This window comes from Rattus norvegicus, chromosome 2 (assembly GCF_036323735.1).
Source record: "Rattus norvegicus strain BN/NHsdMcwi chromosome 2, GRCr8, whole genome shotgun sequence".
Lineage (NCBI taxonomy): Eukaryota > Metazoa > Chordata > Mammalia > Rodentia > Muridae > Rattus > Rattus norvegicus.
In genome coordinates this window covers 162,700,891-162,717,146 of record NC_086020.1, presented here as the reverse complement: position 1 = coordinate 162,717,146, position 16,256 = coordinate 162,700,891, and the positions used below count along the sequence as shown (strand labels likewise).

General features: G+C 38.2%; 1 protein-coding gene across 3 annotated transcripts in view; it reads right to left on the bottom strand.

Annotated features, from left to right (window-relative positions):
* Nucleotides 1–16,256, bottom strand: part of Serpini1 (serpin family I member 1) — an 86,529-nt gene that overhangs the window by 14,591 nt on the left and 55,682 nt on the right. For all 3 annotated transcript variants that reach the window (XM_063281153.1, XM_008761076.4, NM_053779.2), the window contains 3 exons: nucleotides 15,769–15,963; nucleotides 12,601–12,805; nucleotides 7,031–7,128 (listed from right to left, as the gene is read on the bottom strand). In XM_063281153.1, coding sequence (XP_063137223.1) covers nucleotides 7,031–7,128; nucleotides 12,601–12,805; nucleotides 15,769–15,963 — 498 coding nt within the window. The remainder of the gene's footprint in view (nucleotides 1–7,030; nucleotides 7,129–12,600; nucleotides 12,806–15,768; nucleotides 15,964–16,256) is intronic.

Genomic DNA, 16,256 nt, shown 5'->3' with positions numbered 1-16,256 from the left:
CTAAGTAGAACTTGGGAGGGAGGTGTGAGAATTTTTTTGTGGAACGGGCAAGCACGACCACAAAGCAAAGATTTTGAGCTGGTGCTGCAATGATCTGAGAGTGTTAAGGTGATTAGTCTTGGCAGTGGAAGATTGGAGAGAGATTGGAGTCCATTTAGCAGGGTATTGAAGTAGCCTAAGGCAGCAGTAATAAGCATCCAAACAAGAGTGGATTCAAAGGGATAAAAATGAAGGAGGCTCTGCCAGGAGCTTAGCAAAAGATTTCAAAGTCACTTAGCTTCTCCTGATGCAAAAGGAGATGACACCCATTGTCTGTTTTCTTTTCCGTCCATAATTTAAGAATCTTGCAGTTTACAATGATGGACTGTTCCTTGACTGCTTTCAAATTTGCAGGCTGACTATACTATCGACTTGTTGTTTAAATAGTTTTTTTAAAATATGAAATAAAATTTTTGTTGACAAAGTAACACATGTACAAGGTTATATTACAAATAGTACTAAGATCTGTAAGAGAAAAAAATTTAGGTGGACGAGACGTTTCTATGGGTAAAGTATGTACTGTAGAATTATGGGGTTCTGAGCTCTAGTTCTCATGTGAAAAATACAATACACATGTGGCACAATACACAATCATCCCAGCTCTAAGAAGAGACAAATGGATCCCAAAAGCTTGCTGGGCAGCCAGTGTAGCTCAAATGACAATGGCTAGATTCAGTGGGAGATTATTCATAAAGATGGAGAGGAAAAGAGGAAGACACCCAGGGTTCCTTTAGTATCCACATATTTACATGTGAATGCTTAGCAACACACACACACACACACATACACACACCCCATCACACACCACACAATACATGCATACACCTCATCACACACACCCCATCGCCCATCACAAACACACACACAACCATCACATACACTTCATCACACATTACACACACACACACACACACACACGTATCATCATCATCATCATCATCTTTATCATCACATACACACCCCGTCACACACACTCTACCACACACACTCCATTACACATCACACACACACCATCACACACATACATCACATCACACATCTCATGCACAAACACACACACACACACATATCATCATCATCATCATCATCATCATCATCATCATCATCATCTTTATCATCACATACACACCCTGTCACACACACTCTATCACACACACACTCCATTACACATCACACACACACCATCACACACGTACCATCACATCACACATCTCATGCACAAACACACACACAGACACACACACACACACACACACACACACACACACACACACACACACACACAGCATCTCACATGCACATATGTAAAAATAACAACAAAATGAACATTCCCCTCTCTCACCAGGAAACATATATCCCTATTCTAGAGCGAAGAAATGCTGTTACTTTCTAAATCGCTTGGAAATAATCTCAGCATTCAAATACTTCTTTCTATTCAGATTCAAAGACATCTATACTGATTCTATTCAGTCTTTTGCAAGGGGTCCTAACTGACTTTTGATTTATTTCCTTCTTTCTTCCCATTATGCTCTCTCTAATCCATGATTTCCCACACTCTGGTCACTGATGACATTTAGGATTGGGTGGTTAGTCATATTTAAACTAGGATTGTTTCCTACTGTGATGGACAAGAAGCTCTTGAGCTATTGCTGACTCTTCTCTGTGATTGATGTGGAAAAGATACTTGACTTTTTGAGAACTTGTGTTTTGACAAACATTTTTCTCAATCTTATGTTAAATTAGGCTGCTATGTCTTTCTTCCACAAGCCTTCCAAGCTTTGGAGCTAGAGACATGGCTCAGGGGCTAGGAGCACTAGCTACTTTCCAAAGTACCCAGATTTGATTCCTAACAGCAACATGGCAGGTAACAACTTTATAACTCTAGCCCTAGACGACCTGCTACTTTCTTATGGCCTTGGTGGGCACTGCGCCCATGTGGTACACAAATATACTTTCAAGTTATACACCCTTACAAATAAAAATAAACAAATAAAAGTTTTACAACCCTTTCCTGCATATTTCTCTGGATCAGGTAAGGTTTACTTAAATTTATAATATGGTACTTTTCTTATATGTTTGCATCACCAGCATCTGTTTTATGAAAATAAGAGCTACAGCATGAAATTTCATCCATATTACACATCATGAAGAACCCCATAGATCTTAGGAAAGTAGCAAGTATTAACTAACCACATGCAAATATTCTTACTGAGTCCTTGTAGAGGTCAGAAAGAATTATATAGTCTCTACCTACTGATACTTGAGTTTTGATCAAGAAGCCAAACCATACAGTGAACAAAAGAAAGCTTCTTCAACAAATGGTAAGTGGATGTCTACATGTAGAAGAATGCAATAAGAGCCAATATTTATCACCCTGCACAAAACTCAAGTTTAAATGAACCTATGACCCCAACATCAAACTGGATACACTAAATCTAACAAAAATGAAAGTCAGATAGCCTTGAATTCATTTAGCACATGTGAACATCAGTGGCTCAGCCCTTAAGGTCAACAATTGACAAATGGAACCTCATGAAACTGAAAAGCTTCTGTAAGGCCAAAGACGCTGTCAATTGGATAAACAATACCCTACAGATTGGGAAAAGAACTTTACAAACCCTATATCTTAAAGAGGGCTAATAACCAAAATACACAAAGAATTTAAGAATTTAAACATCAACAAACCAAATACTCCAATTTAAAATGGGCGACACAGGTGAACAGGGAATTTTGAACGGAGGAATCTCGAATGGCTGAGAAGTACGTAAAGAATTTCTGAGCATCCTTAGCCATCAGGAAAATGCAAATCAAATGACCATAGCACCATCGTATATCATCTTACATTACCCAGAATGCCTATGGTCAAAACTCAAGTGAGAGCACATGCTGTGGAAGACGTGCAGCCAAGGGAACTCTCTTTCATTGCTGGTGGGATGGAAAATTTGTACAACCACTGGGAAATCAATCTGGTGGGTTTTTTTTATTGTTGTTGTTTTTGTTTTGTTTTGTTTTGTTTTTTCTGTTTTTGTTTTTTAGAAAATTTGGAATAGTTCAATCTGAACACCCAGCCATATCATTCCTGGCCATACCTAAAAGATGCTACACCATACCACAAGGACACATGCTCCATATGTTTACAGCAGCTTTTTTTGTAATAGCCAGAACCTGGAAACAACTCAGATGTCCCTCAACCAAAGAATGAATACAGAAAATGTAGCTCATTTACACAATAGAATACTACCCAGCTATTAAAACCAAGGATATCATGAATTTTTCAGGCAAATATATGGGCCTTGAGAATATAATCCTAAGTGAGGCAGCCCAGACCAATAAGGATGTACATAAGGATGTACTTCTTACAGGTAGATATTAGCAATAAGGACAGGATACCCATGCTGCAATCCATAAACCCAAAGAAGCTAAACAAGAAGGGAAGCCCAAGCAACGATGCTTGAATTTTACTTAGAAGGAATAAAATAATCATAGGAGGCAGATGGAGGGAGGGAACTGGGTGGATGAGGTTATGGGGAGGGGACTGGGGGTGTTCAATATCAAGTGTGGACAGAGACAGGAGAGAAGACCAGAGGGCCAGGAGAGTGAATAGGAATCTAGTTGGTGGGAGTTGGGGAGGTAGGGGCTTCACTAAGACCTGCTAGAGACTTGAGTTGGGGGGGGGGGCACCATGAGTCTATGGAGGTGACTTTACCTAAGACTCCTAGCAGTGTGAATACAGAACCTGAAGTACCCATTTCCTGTTGCCATGCAGGACCCCAAGTTAAGGGATAAGGACACAACCTACCCACAAAACATTGCCCCCAAATTCATTTCGTCTACAAGAAGTACAGGAACAAAGATGTAGCAGAGACTGTCCACCCAATAACCACCCTAACTTGAGAGCCATCCCATGGACAAGCACCAATCCCTGACATTGGTAATGGTACTCTGTGTGCTTGCAGACAGGAGTCTAGCATAACTGTTTTCTGAGAGACTTCACCTAGCAGCTGACTGAAACAGATGCAAAGACACACAGTCAAACATTAGACAGACCTCAGAGAAACTTATGAAAGAGTTGGGGGAATGATTGAGGGCCCCAGAATGGAGAGAACATCCACAGGAAAGCCAACAGAGTCAACAATCTGAACCTTTGAGGGCTCTCAGAGACTAAACCACCTTCGAAAAAGAGCATACACAGGATGGAACTAGGACTGTGGCACATGTGTAGCAGACATGCAGTTCTGACTTCATGTAAGTCTTCCAATAACTGGAGGGAAGCTGCCTTAAATCAGTTACCTGCTTGTGGTCCCTTTTCCCCTAACTGGACAGCCTTGTCTGGCCTCAGTGGGATATGATACACCTAGCCCTGAAAAGAAGGAATCCACCACCTTCTCAGAGAAGAGGATGGGGATTGGTGAGAGAATGTAAAGGGGGGCAGCAATTGGAATTAAAGTGAGTAATTAAATTGATAGAAAAATATCTCATATATTTCATGTAGGTTTCAACCCTTATATAAGAATAAGTAGTAGTAGTAGTAGTAGTAGTAGTAGTAGTAGTAGTAGTAGTAGTAGTGGTAGTAGTAATAGTAGTAGCAGTAGTAGTAAAGAATCCCTACCCATCAAAGTGTTCCTGTTATTTGGAGAGATGAAAAATTAGTCACCTAAAAAGGATTTGAACTACGTAGAAAGGAGCATGTGGTACTCAAATAGACAAGGCTAAGAAACTCCACTGAAATTAGAAGAGGCAGAGGGAAACAAATGAATGGTTTGTTGATTAATGAAGGAGAGAGAGAGAAAGGAAGAGGGAGGAGAAAGGGAGGAAGGGTAATGGAAAAGAGAGAGGGAGAAAGGAAGAGTAATTGGGGTGCTGGCACACTACTGTTTTATTGAACTGCTCATTCAGCAATCAAAGAATTCTCACTGGGGATTGTGAGAGGTTTACTTTAGAGGCATTTAAACAACCCAAAGCCTGAACAGGGTGGTATTCAAGATGACTAGTGTGGTCTGGTTTAATAACTGACTTCCCAAGAACTGTAGTGTAAAATGCACCCTAACCCCTGGATGGCTTCTTCCTTCAACCCATTATAGTCTCAGCAAACACTGTGCTCTAACTCTTTCTAGTAAGTCTGATCAAATGATTAGACACTTTGCTTACAGATGACTAAAAACTCTCTGGAAGATTTTAGTTTTATTCTAAATCCACAAGCCATCATAACAAACATTTATGGTTTATATCTCTGTCATAGTAAAAACAATAAGATATTACCTTAGAAACCTAAATATGTCTAAAATTATAAGTCACACTGACCACAGCGATTGACTTGCCTAAGTAGACCTAACCTCTCAATGGTAGCAGGTGTTATATTTGGATAATATATCTGCCTGGATGCTTGGGAGACAGTGAGGAATCACTGTAAAGAAAGCAGAATGTAATTATCCAGTGGGAACTCAGCCAGTAGGGTAAGATAAATGTTCTAAATTTATAAGGAAGACAGCATTAAGATTTTATGCTTTGCTTCAGCTATGAATATATTTCTGACTCAGGTACAAAGATACCATCTGATTGTTCAAATCTCCACTCACTACTCTGGCCCTCCTAACTATGCCATAGAGATGGTTACAGCTCTGGGAATGGGGACATGAACCCTGATGACATTCACTAACGGAAAATAGATCTATCTTGTGTAGACATATATCTACACTGTATAGATAGTCAACTATACAGTATGCTCTTAGAGAATATCTGTTGGTGCTCAGGGTGTCAAGCTCCCTGAAGAGAAGTAGAAGTTACATTGCCAAATACATCAGAAATATATGAGCTCACTCTTAGAGGCTCTAAGAAAAGGCTTAAAGAAAGCCCTTGCTACTGTAATTCTTGGATGGTAAGTGTTAGGATTTTTTTAACCCTATGATTCTATGATTCCCCACCCCCTCTGCTGCTCTCTGTCTTTCCCCACTCCAAACAGTACATGAGAATAGGCATTCACACATTTAACTATGTAAGCAATTTCTGAAACAGAGGATATATTTCCAGAATTCAGCAGAGGCATAGTGCTGTGATCGCATGCAGATGGCTTATTTAGGAGAGTAAACTTATTTTTTTAGCACAGGAATGGATGAGGAGGATCCCACAACCTCCCACTAGTTGAAGTACTCGGTTTAACTACATTGACTGTAAAGAGGCCTTACAAGGTTATTTTCTTTCATCTTAATATATATTTGCCTTCCCTTATCAAAAAACTGGATTTTATATTTTATTGTAACAAAAATTAGAAAATTGTAATTATATAAACTTATTTATTTAGACTTAAGCTTATTGTTTTCTTTATCAATGGAAACTTTATGTTAATCAGTTAAAACTATATCCAAAGTTATTGAATGATCATAAATGCTTTAATGTCAGCAACATTTTAGCTTCATTCTCCAATAGTTTAAAAAGATATTTTTTTCTAGTATACTTAAGAATTACTATTTTTACTGGATATTTTATTTATTTACATTTCAAATGTTATCCCCTCTCCTGGTTTCCCCCGGAAGCCCTCTATCCCATCCTCCCTTACTTTTTAGAAACATCATTTTTTACTGAAGACTTAGGAAAAGTTTTACATCTCATTGAGTATTTTTTTTCTTCTGTTTAAAAGAATCTTTGGTCTGTTTCTCACAACAATAGGTATTAATTCATCTTTCCTATATAACTTATTCTAGTAAGATATATTTATTTGATTAGCACATTCATTGATTATCTAGTTTATAAGATTTTGTATCAGACAAGATGGAGAATATGAAGATGTATAAACAAAGTGCTCTGGAAAGCAATCTACTAAAATGGCCCGTGCCAGATATATGAATATAGCTATATCTACAGCTTGTATAAGTAAATATGCCTTTTGCATCATTTATTTGATAATATATAAAAAATTCATGAGACATGATTGACAGACCATCATTATTTTGAAGAGCTTTTATGAATAACATTTTAATTAATATTTATTACTTACCTGACATGGCAGTCAAATTTGCATCTTTGATGAAAATTTCAGTGACCCCAAGGGCTTTCAAGATGTCTTTTAAATCAATTTCCTGTTCCACGGTGAACCTTGGAGAAGATATGGTAAGAAAATATTTAGATACAGCAGCGTCTTACCTGGAACAGGGATAAATGTTTAACATGTTGATGATAAAATGTATTTTATAGTGCATAAATTATGCTAAAATTGGCTTTTGACTGAAAGAAGTCTGTGATTAGGTTTATAAAACAGGGAGTCACAACTGGAAAAGACTAGTTCTTCTTTTGCAAGTGGGTACCAATTACAGGGATAGCTTGTTGGTTAGGGGTGGGAACCTGGGTCTATTCTCCCTCTCAGCTGTGAAACGCCATCTGGATGCAGGTCATGGTCAACACTAAGGAAACTTGAACTCGATGGTATTCTTTATAGAATTTTTGTCTCATCTTCTTTTGCTTAAAGGTTTTCTATCTTATTAGTCTCTGGTTTATATATTTTAATTTCTCTGGTTTCTGGGGGGAGGTGAGAGAGAAAGAAATGGGAGGTTCTTGGCTTTGTTTGATTTTTAGAGAAAACGGAAGTGGAGTGGTGTGGGTGGAGGGATGAGGAGATTCTGGGAAGAATTGGGGGAGGGGAAAGCACCATCAGAATATATTATAAATGTATTGTTTCAAAATAAAAGGAGGAGTGATCAAAGAAAGTACGAAAACATGATAGAATTTAAATTCATCAATAGAGGACTGGAGAGATGGCTCAAAGGTTAAGAGCACTGACTGCTCTTCCAGAGGCCCTGAGTTCAAATCCCAGCAACTACATGGTGGCTCACAACCATCTGTAATGGGATCTGATGCCCTCTTCTGGTGTGTCTGAAGGCAGCAACAGTGTATTTGCATACATAAAAATAAAATAAAGACGTATTTAAAAAAATAAATTCATCAGTAGAAAAATATTTGCTATGAACACACAACTAAAATACGTGAGATTTCAAAGGAATGTTGAGGTTAGGTATCATTAAGTCCTATGTAAAACTCATAAACGGGGACTGGTGAGGTGGCTCAGTGGGTATAGGCACTTGCCAAGCCTGATACCTCCCCCCCTCTCTAAATACAAAAAATCTTTGATATTGTGGTTTGCCCTGGAGTTATCTGTATTTTGATGCTAATTCCACTGCCCCAAGGACAGCTGCCTACTCACTACTCAGGAATCAGGTGACTTCACCAGAACCACCTCCCCATTGAATTTGTAAAGTACAGGTGAGGGGCAGGAACAGGATAGAAGGAGGCCTGTCATTGGAGGAGAAGGAAGGATGGGCGGGAGAGAAGTTTGAAGGAAGAGGAGGAGACTAGAGGAGAAAGGAAGAGACAGGAGAGGGGAGAGGGTGAGAAGCCATGGCAGGTGATGTTAAGATTCTGCTCTGTGGGCAAAGATTAAAACAGAGACTGAAGGAACACCCATTCAGAGCCTGCCCCACTTGTGGCCCATACATATACAGCCACCCAATTAGACAAGATGGATGAAGCAAAGAAGTGCAGACCGACAGGAGCCGGATGTAGATCGCTCCTGAGAGACACAGCCAGAATACAGCAAACACAGAGGCGAATGCCAGCAGCAAACCACTGAACTGAGAATAGGACCCCCGTTGAAGGAATCAGAGAAAGAACTGGAAGAGCTTGAAGGGGCTCGAGACTCCATATGTACAACAATGCCAAGCAACCAGAGCTTCCAGGGACTAAGCCACTACCTAAAGACTATACATGGACTGACCCTGGACTCTGACCCCATAGGTAGCAATGAATATCTTAGTAAGAGCACCAGTGGAAGGGGAAGCCCTGGGTCCTGCTAAGACTGAACCCCCAGTGAACTAGACTGGTGGGGGGAGGGCGGCAATGGGGGGAGGGTTGGGAGGGGAACACCCATAAGGAAGGGGAGGGGGGAGGGGGATGTTTGCCCGGATACCGGGAAAGGGAATAACACTCGAAATGTATATAAGAAATACTCAAGTTAATAAAAAAAAAAAGATTCTGCTCTGTGTTGTTATTAATGTTCCTAAGGGATGGATGGTACCGGGCTTTTTATGTTTAAGTGGGCAATTATATCTTATCAATTGGGTTAAAGGTTATTGTGTTGTGTGTTCTTTTATGTGGTAGTTTGAGTGTAGGAAAGTGTGTGGTGGCAGGAGACACTGGGCCGCCAAGGAGTTGGGATGTGGTTCCACCAAGAAATCTAGCAGAAATCTTGCGCCACTGAGGTGCCGGACTAGCGGGGTAAAAGAAGATACTTTTTTTTTACTTTTTATATTTTTACAACACTTTGAATTTGTAATTTTCAAAATATTGTGATGTATTAAGTAGTATTCATGATTTTTCAAGCCAGTAAGGGATAAGCTGCAAATTTACTTAGTCTCCATCCTCCAATCCGGTCTATTGGTAATGCTTCTCCATCCCCTACCACCATGGACAGGGTAAAACAAGTGTCCATCTTAATAAAATAAGCCTTTCAAATCCATGCAACCTTTTACTGTTAAAAAACAACATCATTGTGATTATACTTAACTCTGTCACACAAATAAGCATGTTTTCATGATATCATCTCAAAGAATACTTATCAATAGAAATTAGGTAAATATTATGTGTTCAATAGTGTAAGTTTTTACCAATAAATTTTTATTTTCAAAGGATTTCAATAACTAAGCACAACTTTGTAAAAAGAAATAAAACATTAATTATTGTAGCCGTGAATTGACTCTTATCTTTATATAAATTATTTCTTTGGTTAATATACAAATCTTTCCCTAAACCAATGAATCATATCACCAGTCATTGTAGTAAGAGATATGGATTCAACATATTTGCACTTTATAATTTAATAAATGAAAACATGTTTAATACTTTAAAGACAAAACACAAGAATATGTGAGTAAGAAATGTTTTTCTTTTTCTGATGCTGCCTTCTGCTGTGTATATAATGCTGGATATAAATTTTTAGGCACCAGTCTATGTAACAAGACAAGTAAAACCACCTATGATTTTAGCATAACTTCTGACACTGTAAGATCTAGAAGGAAATAACTATTGAAATAATGCCCAGATATGAAGAGGAATTGCTGGGAAACAGTAAGCTTGGCAGGTTAATGTTTCCAAAAAAAAAACCAAGAGGCAAGTCTCTATATATCAAACACACTAATCCAAATACTGAAATTTACTATAATTTTACTTTAAATTAGACTTCTGTTGGTTGTTTATACCCTAATATGAACATTTGTTGTAAAAAAAAGAAGTGTTCAGATTTAATTTATTTAAATGTTTGAAATATCCTGAAGACAAAAGCCCATCTCAATGCAAAAGCAGCTAATATGTAGCTTTTTCTATGGTTTTTGTTCAATGTTAATAAAAAACTGTCAAAAGTCCTCAGTTGTCTGTTCCTGTCTTTTTTTTCCCTTACAAGCAACTGAAAATAGGTAGAGTTCCAACATTACCTCTCTTCTCTTAGTACACACTATTAGAAATCACCCCCTCAAACATTTTATATTTCTGTCCTGTTTTTTATCATGATGTCATACAACCTTAGGTTACATAAAAAAATTGAAGTATAAAAACAACCTAAGCCACTTGCTCTAAATTAAAGGTGGAGAAATGAGGCTAGAAGCTGAGTTCTTCTGTCTCCAGTTTTCCAAATTCCCTATAGATCTCTGGCTTCAAACTTAATATGTATTGGAAGACGACCTTGAACTTCTAATCCCATCTCCACCTATGAAATTCTGGGTTGAAAAGTGTGTGCCACCGTGCCCAGCTTATGCAGTGCTAGGAGTAGATCCCAGAGCTTCAGGAATGCTAAGCAAGCACTCTGTCAAGTAAGCCACTGCCTCAACCTTCCTCTCTCCAGCCTTAAGGATGGTTGGTGTATCATACTGTCCATATAAACTCTAGTACGAATGAAACTAAAAGTACCTGTCGGGTAGGACAAAAACATAGTTATGAAAGTGAGGCCTACACTTATAGAATAATATCTGCACATGAAAACAGAAACCATTTAGAGCTGATCCTTGAGCAAGCCTAGAATCTAGCTGTTAGAAGCATTTTTACCTTTGCTCACATAGGGGCTCAGAAGCCACCACCACTTCATCAAATGCTCAGTGGCTGCTAATTCTACAAAAGGTGGAGGAACTTTGTCATGGATTCTTGGAACATAGACTTGTTTCAACAAGTCACTCTGTTACAAAAGAAAAACCAAATTTATCTTATGGAGCTAGTTATGCTTCTAATCTGAGCATCATCCATAGAGAGGGGAAGTTTATAAAACTCCTGAAGGAATGGACGCGTGGTAATTAGCTGAGCCTAATTTAGTAACAGGCATTAGGAAGAGCAAGTGAGCTAAACTGTTTTATAATTGAAGAATAACTCTTAGAAGATGAAATTTTAATTTTCTCCTGCTGCCATATTCTATTTCTCAGTGGCTATAACCTAGAGGACCCATTTTCTAGTAAATGCGGATGAGTCAGAATATGTAATATTTCTTAAGCATTCATTTAGAATTCTGCTAAAATACCCCTAAGTGACTTTATATCTTCATAGAGCTTATGGAAACACTACATTGAGCTTGTGGAATTTAATAATAGAATCATTAACACTGTATTGAATTTGTTGTATTATTTATAAATTTCCAATTTGAAAAACATTTAAATTCATGATAAAAAAATCACTGGATAAGTTTAAACATGAGTTTCATTGTTTATAACTTTATGCCTTAGATAATATTTTATATTCAATTATTAATATTTATGATTAAACCTTAGTTTAAAATATCCTACTTCATAAAAGAAGTATATAAAATAAATTTTTATATTTTAACAAATTGCTATCATTTTTAGACATTAACTGACTATTTCTTGAGAATGGACTAGAACCTTTCTATGCAAAGGAAACATCATAGAAAGTACTGCATGGTAAATATCTTGGATGCCTGAACTATTTCAGTTATGATTGCTGTGGTTTTTATAAGAAGATTAAGCAAGGTATAGCTATACATATTACATATATATGATATATATTGTGTGTGTGTGTGTGTGTGTGTGTGTGTCACAGTAGTAAAGCCATGCATATATCTTACTCTTTTGCCACACGGAGGATTTTGAGTACATTTGTTCTTGTGTACACATGAGTATACGTCAGTACCTAGTAGCATGTCTTGTTTGCAAGTGCTTCCAATAATGCAGAGGTTTTCTTCCTAGCTATAATCAACTTCATCAATATACAGCATTTAGTGCTGAACAAATCAAAGAGATGGACAAATCTGGGTAGAGTCATGTCTGTATTAATGAATATTAAAGAGGAGGAGAAAGCAAAGGAAGAAAGAGAAGATGGAGGAGATGGGGAAGAAGAGATTGTGGAGGAAAGGGGGAAGGGGGAAGGGGAAATGAAAAAGGAAATGAAAAAGGGAAAGAAAGGAAGAAAAGTGAGAGAATTGGGAGGAGGAGAAAAGAGAACACTTAAAATTCAAAAGCATTTGCAAGCGATTTTCTGGACCACAGCAGTGTGCTATGCCAAGGGCCACACAGGACCTCTTACCTGGGCAAGTAGACTTCCACCTTTTGTTTCTTCACGGAGTTTGCCCATTCTTCGATCAGCTGTGGTTTGAGCAGAGGCTCCAGTGTGGCCAGTGGGACTTCCTGTCTGGACAGTACCAGCATCATGCTGATCTCGTCTCCCTCATAAGGTATCTCAAGGACTTGGTAGATGCCACCAGCCTCATTGGATCCATCACTAAATTCCCCTATAAAAACGAAATAAAAGAATATAAAATATTCTGAAAATGATTGCAGTTGTTAAAGTCTTCATTAGAAAGAACGTTGGGTTCTGGAGAAATACTCAGTAGTTAAGACTCTTACAGAGGACCTAGGTTCAGTTCCCAGCACTCATACAGTAACTCACATCCATATGTAACTTCATGTCCAGGATATACATGGCTTTTTCCTGGCTATCTCCATGACCAGTACAAGTGTTCTATATACATGCATGCAAGAAAAGCAATATTACATGTAATTAATTATTTTTTAAAAGAAAAGAACATAATATATTAAAAAGTAAAACATTTGGACATCCAAAGCAAAGAGATTTATTTGAAAATAGGCCTTGAAAGTAAATTAATCCTCACCTCCAAAAAAATGTATTTAATTTGAATTCCCAGAATTATCTCATGTTTTTCTATTCTCTAGGCTGGTTTTTATTTTTAAATAAGATAGTTCAATTTAGCACAGTGAAAATGCTGGTTCTAAAATAAATCCCTGGCTTCATGTTAAGGGTACTCAACATGAACATTTACCTGCATTCTCTTGGTTTTTAAGAAGACAGTATGCAATAAAGCAGCTCACTGTCACCACAATTGCAAGATTCAAGGCTGACATTGCCAACTAAAACAAAATCTAAGCATTACGCACTGCATACCAAGTATATTTGCAATAAAATAACTCTCACAATCAGCAGTTAGGTAAGTGCAGTAACTTACTGTGTGTTGCATAAATTTAGCAGAATTTCTCATGCATGTGTGCATATATACACAAACACACACACAGATTCTTTAGAACACAGCCTTTAGTCGTTACTTTAAATTTTCTCTAATATCCAAACTAAGAACAATTATTTATGTAATGAATGCATTCAGAGCCTTCCCCACCTGGGGATCCAGCACATATACATACAGCCACCAAACCCAGACAATATTGCTGATGCCAAGAAGTTCATGTTGACAGGAACCTAATACAGCTGTCTCCTGAGAGGTTCTGCCAGAGCATGACAAATAGAGTTGACTGCTAGCAGCAAACCACTGAACTGAGAACGGGGTCACCATTAGAGAAGTTAGAGAAAGGATTGAAAGAGCTGAAGGGGCTTAAAGCCCCATGAGAATGATACCAACCAAGCAGAGCTCCTAGGGACTAAACCACCATCCAAAGAGTACACATGGACAGACGCATGGCTCCAGTTGCATATGTAGCAGAGGATGGCCTCGTTGGGCACCAATGGGAGGAGAAACCCTTGGTCCTGTTAAGGCTGAACCACCCCAGTGTAGGAGAATGTCAGGGCAGGAGGTGGGAAGAGGTGGTTGGTTGGGGAGGGGGAACACCCTCATAGAAGAAGGGGACGGAGGAATGGGTAGGGGTTTTATGGATGGGAAACCAGGAAAGGGTTTAGAAATGTAAATCAAAAATATCCAATTAAAAAAAAAGTCTCGGGTCGGGGATTTAGCTCAGTGGTAGAGCGCTTGCCTAGCAAGCGCAAGGCCCTGGGTTCGGTCCCCAGCTCCGAAAAAAAGAAAAAAAAAAAAAAAAAAGCTGGCTTCCAGCTTACCCCATTAAAAAAAAAGTCTCTTAGATAAGCACAATCTTGGTTTTCATATAAATAGATATTTTCTTTCCTATTTTGACTATTAGTTAGAACTGTTAGTTCTAACACAATTCAGTAACATGCACATTTCTGCTAATGACTTAACTCATTACTATAATTCAAGAGGAAATAATACCTTGAACTTCTGAAGAGTCCACAGAAGTTCAACAAAAATAATGTCAAGGACAATGACTTGTGTCATGAAGTACAGTTCAAACAACAACAACAACAACAACAACAACAACAACAACAAAAAAAGCAAAACAAACAAATGCAAACAAACAAAGAAACCCCACAAATCTGAGAGATTTAAAGTGTTTTAAGTTTCGTTTTAAAGTTTTTATGTTTATGCATATGGCCCTGGTTGTGTGTAAGTGACCTGCATGTGTACAGGTGCTTATGAAAATCAGCAGGAGGCAACTGATCCGTGGAACTGGCCTCGGGCAGTTTTGAGTTGTCAAATGAGGGTGAACCTCTACAATAGCAGGACGTGATTTTAACTGTTGAACTCTCTTCTGGACTCTAATATTTAAATTTTAACGAAAAAGTTTCCAAAGGCCTGGGAATATAATAAAGTGGGCAAAGGCAGATGGCCTTGGTGCCAAGTCAAATGATCTAATTATTGTCCTCTGGACACATTTGGTAGAAGAAGAAAACCAACTTACTTCAACTGTCCCCTCTCATGTGTGTCATGTTTCAGAAGTTCACAAATAGGCACATTGTTTGAAAGAAAAATTTGTAATAGGGGGACCAGACAGTGAAAGCTCATCCCAAAGCCAATGTATAAGTGTGTGTGTGTGTGTGTGTGTGTGTGTGTGTGTGTGTGTGTGTGTGTGTGTGTACAGACATGCCTTGGAGTATGTGGACATACTTACCTTCCTTATTTGATACAAGGTCTCGAATTGTTTTACTAGTCTGTATGGCAGACTACCTGTACCATGTGTTTCCAGGGAGCCTCCTGTGTCTTTTTCCCTTGTCAAAGTACACAGAAGATTGTGGATGCGCAATATAAGGTGTAGCTTGGTTTGGGTTCTGAGGATCCAAATGCAGGTCCCCATGCTTGCATTTCAAATGCTTTACCCATGGACACATTTTGCCAACCCAGTATCAGATAATTTTAGATGAGTAAAGCCACTTGGAAGGTGTAATGAAATTTATAAATTAAAGAAGTCTGTTGGAAAACTGTCAATACCTATAATATTCGTCATGATCTAATGGCAAGCCTTTGGAAATGCAGCCAAGCAAACTGAACTATAGCCCAAATTATATCCATAAGGAACTGGAGCAAGAAATATTTCACATTTCTAAAGGATTTGTTGATATTCAACAAGAATTTAAAAAGACCAAATGTCTTACCGTAATAAAATTCTCCTTGTTGATACATCATTGGAATCTGTACTTCACTTTCATCATCTTTTGTGAAGGAGAAAGTTCTGGTATTTTCAGGTCTAAACTGAGACTTCCAGTTCCCTTTGAAATATACAGCATTGATAAGGGCCAGATGGGTGACAGCGTCAAAATCCCCCGGGGACACCAGATCTTTCAATAGACCTTTGTAGGTGAAATACATGAAAATTCACATTAAATTGGAAAGTGGAAAGGCTAATAAAAGAATTATCAATATCACCTTCTCATAGCACGCTCCCTAAGGATGTAAGATGAATACATAATATAAATAGAACCATCTTACTCCTAAATGAAAAGTGCTAGACATAAACACACATAGTTACGTCAGTAGCAATAAAGACATCTAAAACAAGACTGTATCTAGAAGCATCCAGACACAAAAGTTACTGACCCACGTCTAAAAACATCTTGGCCTTCCTTGTCAAACTGGGTTATTT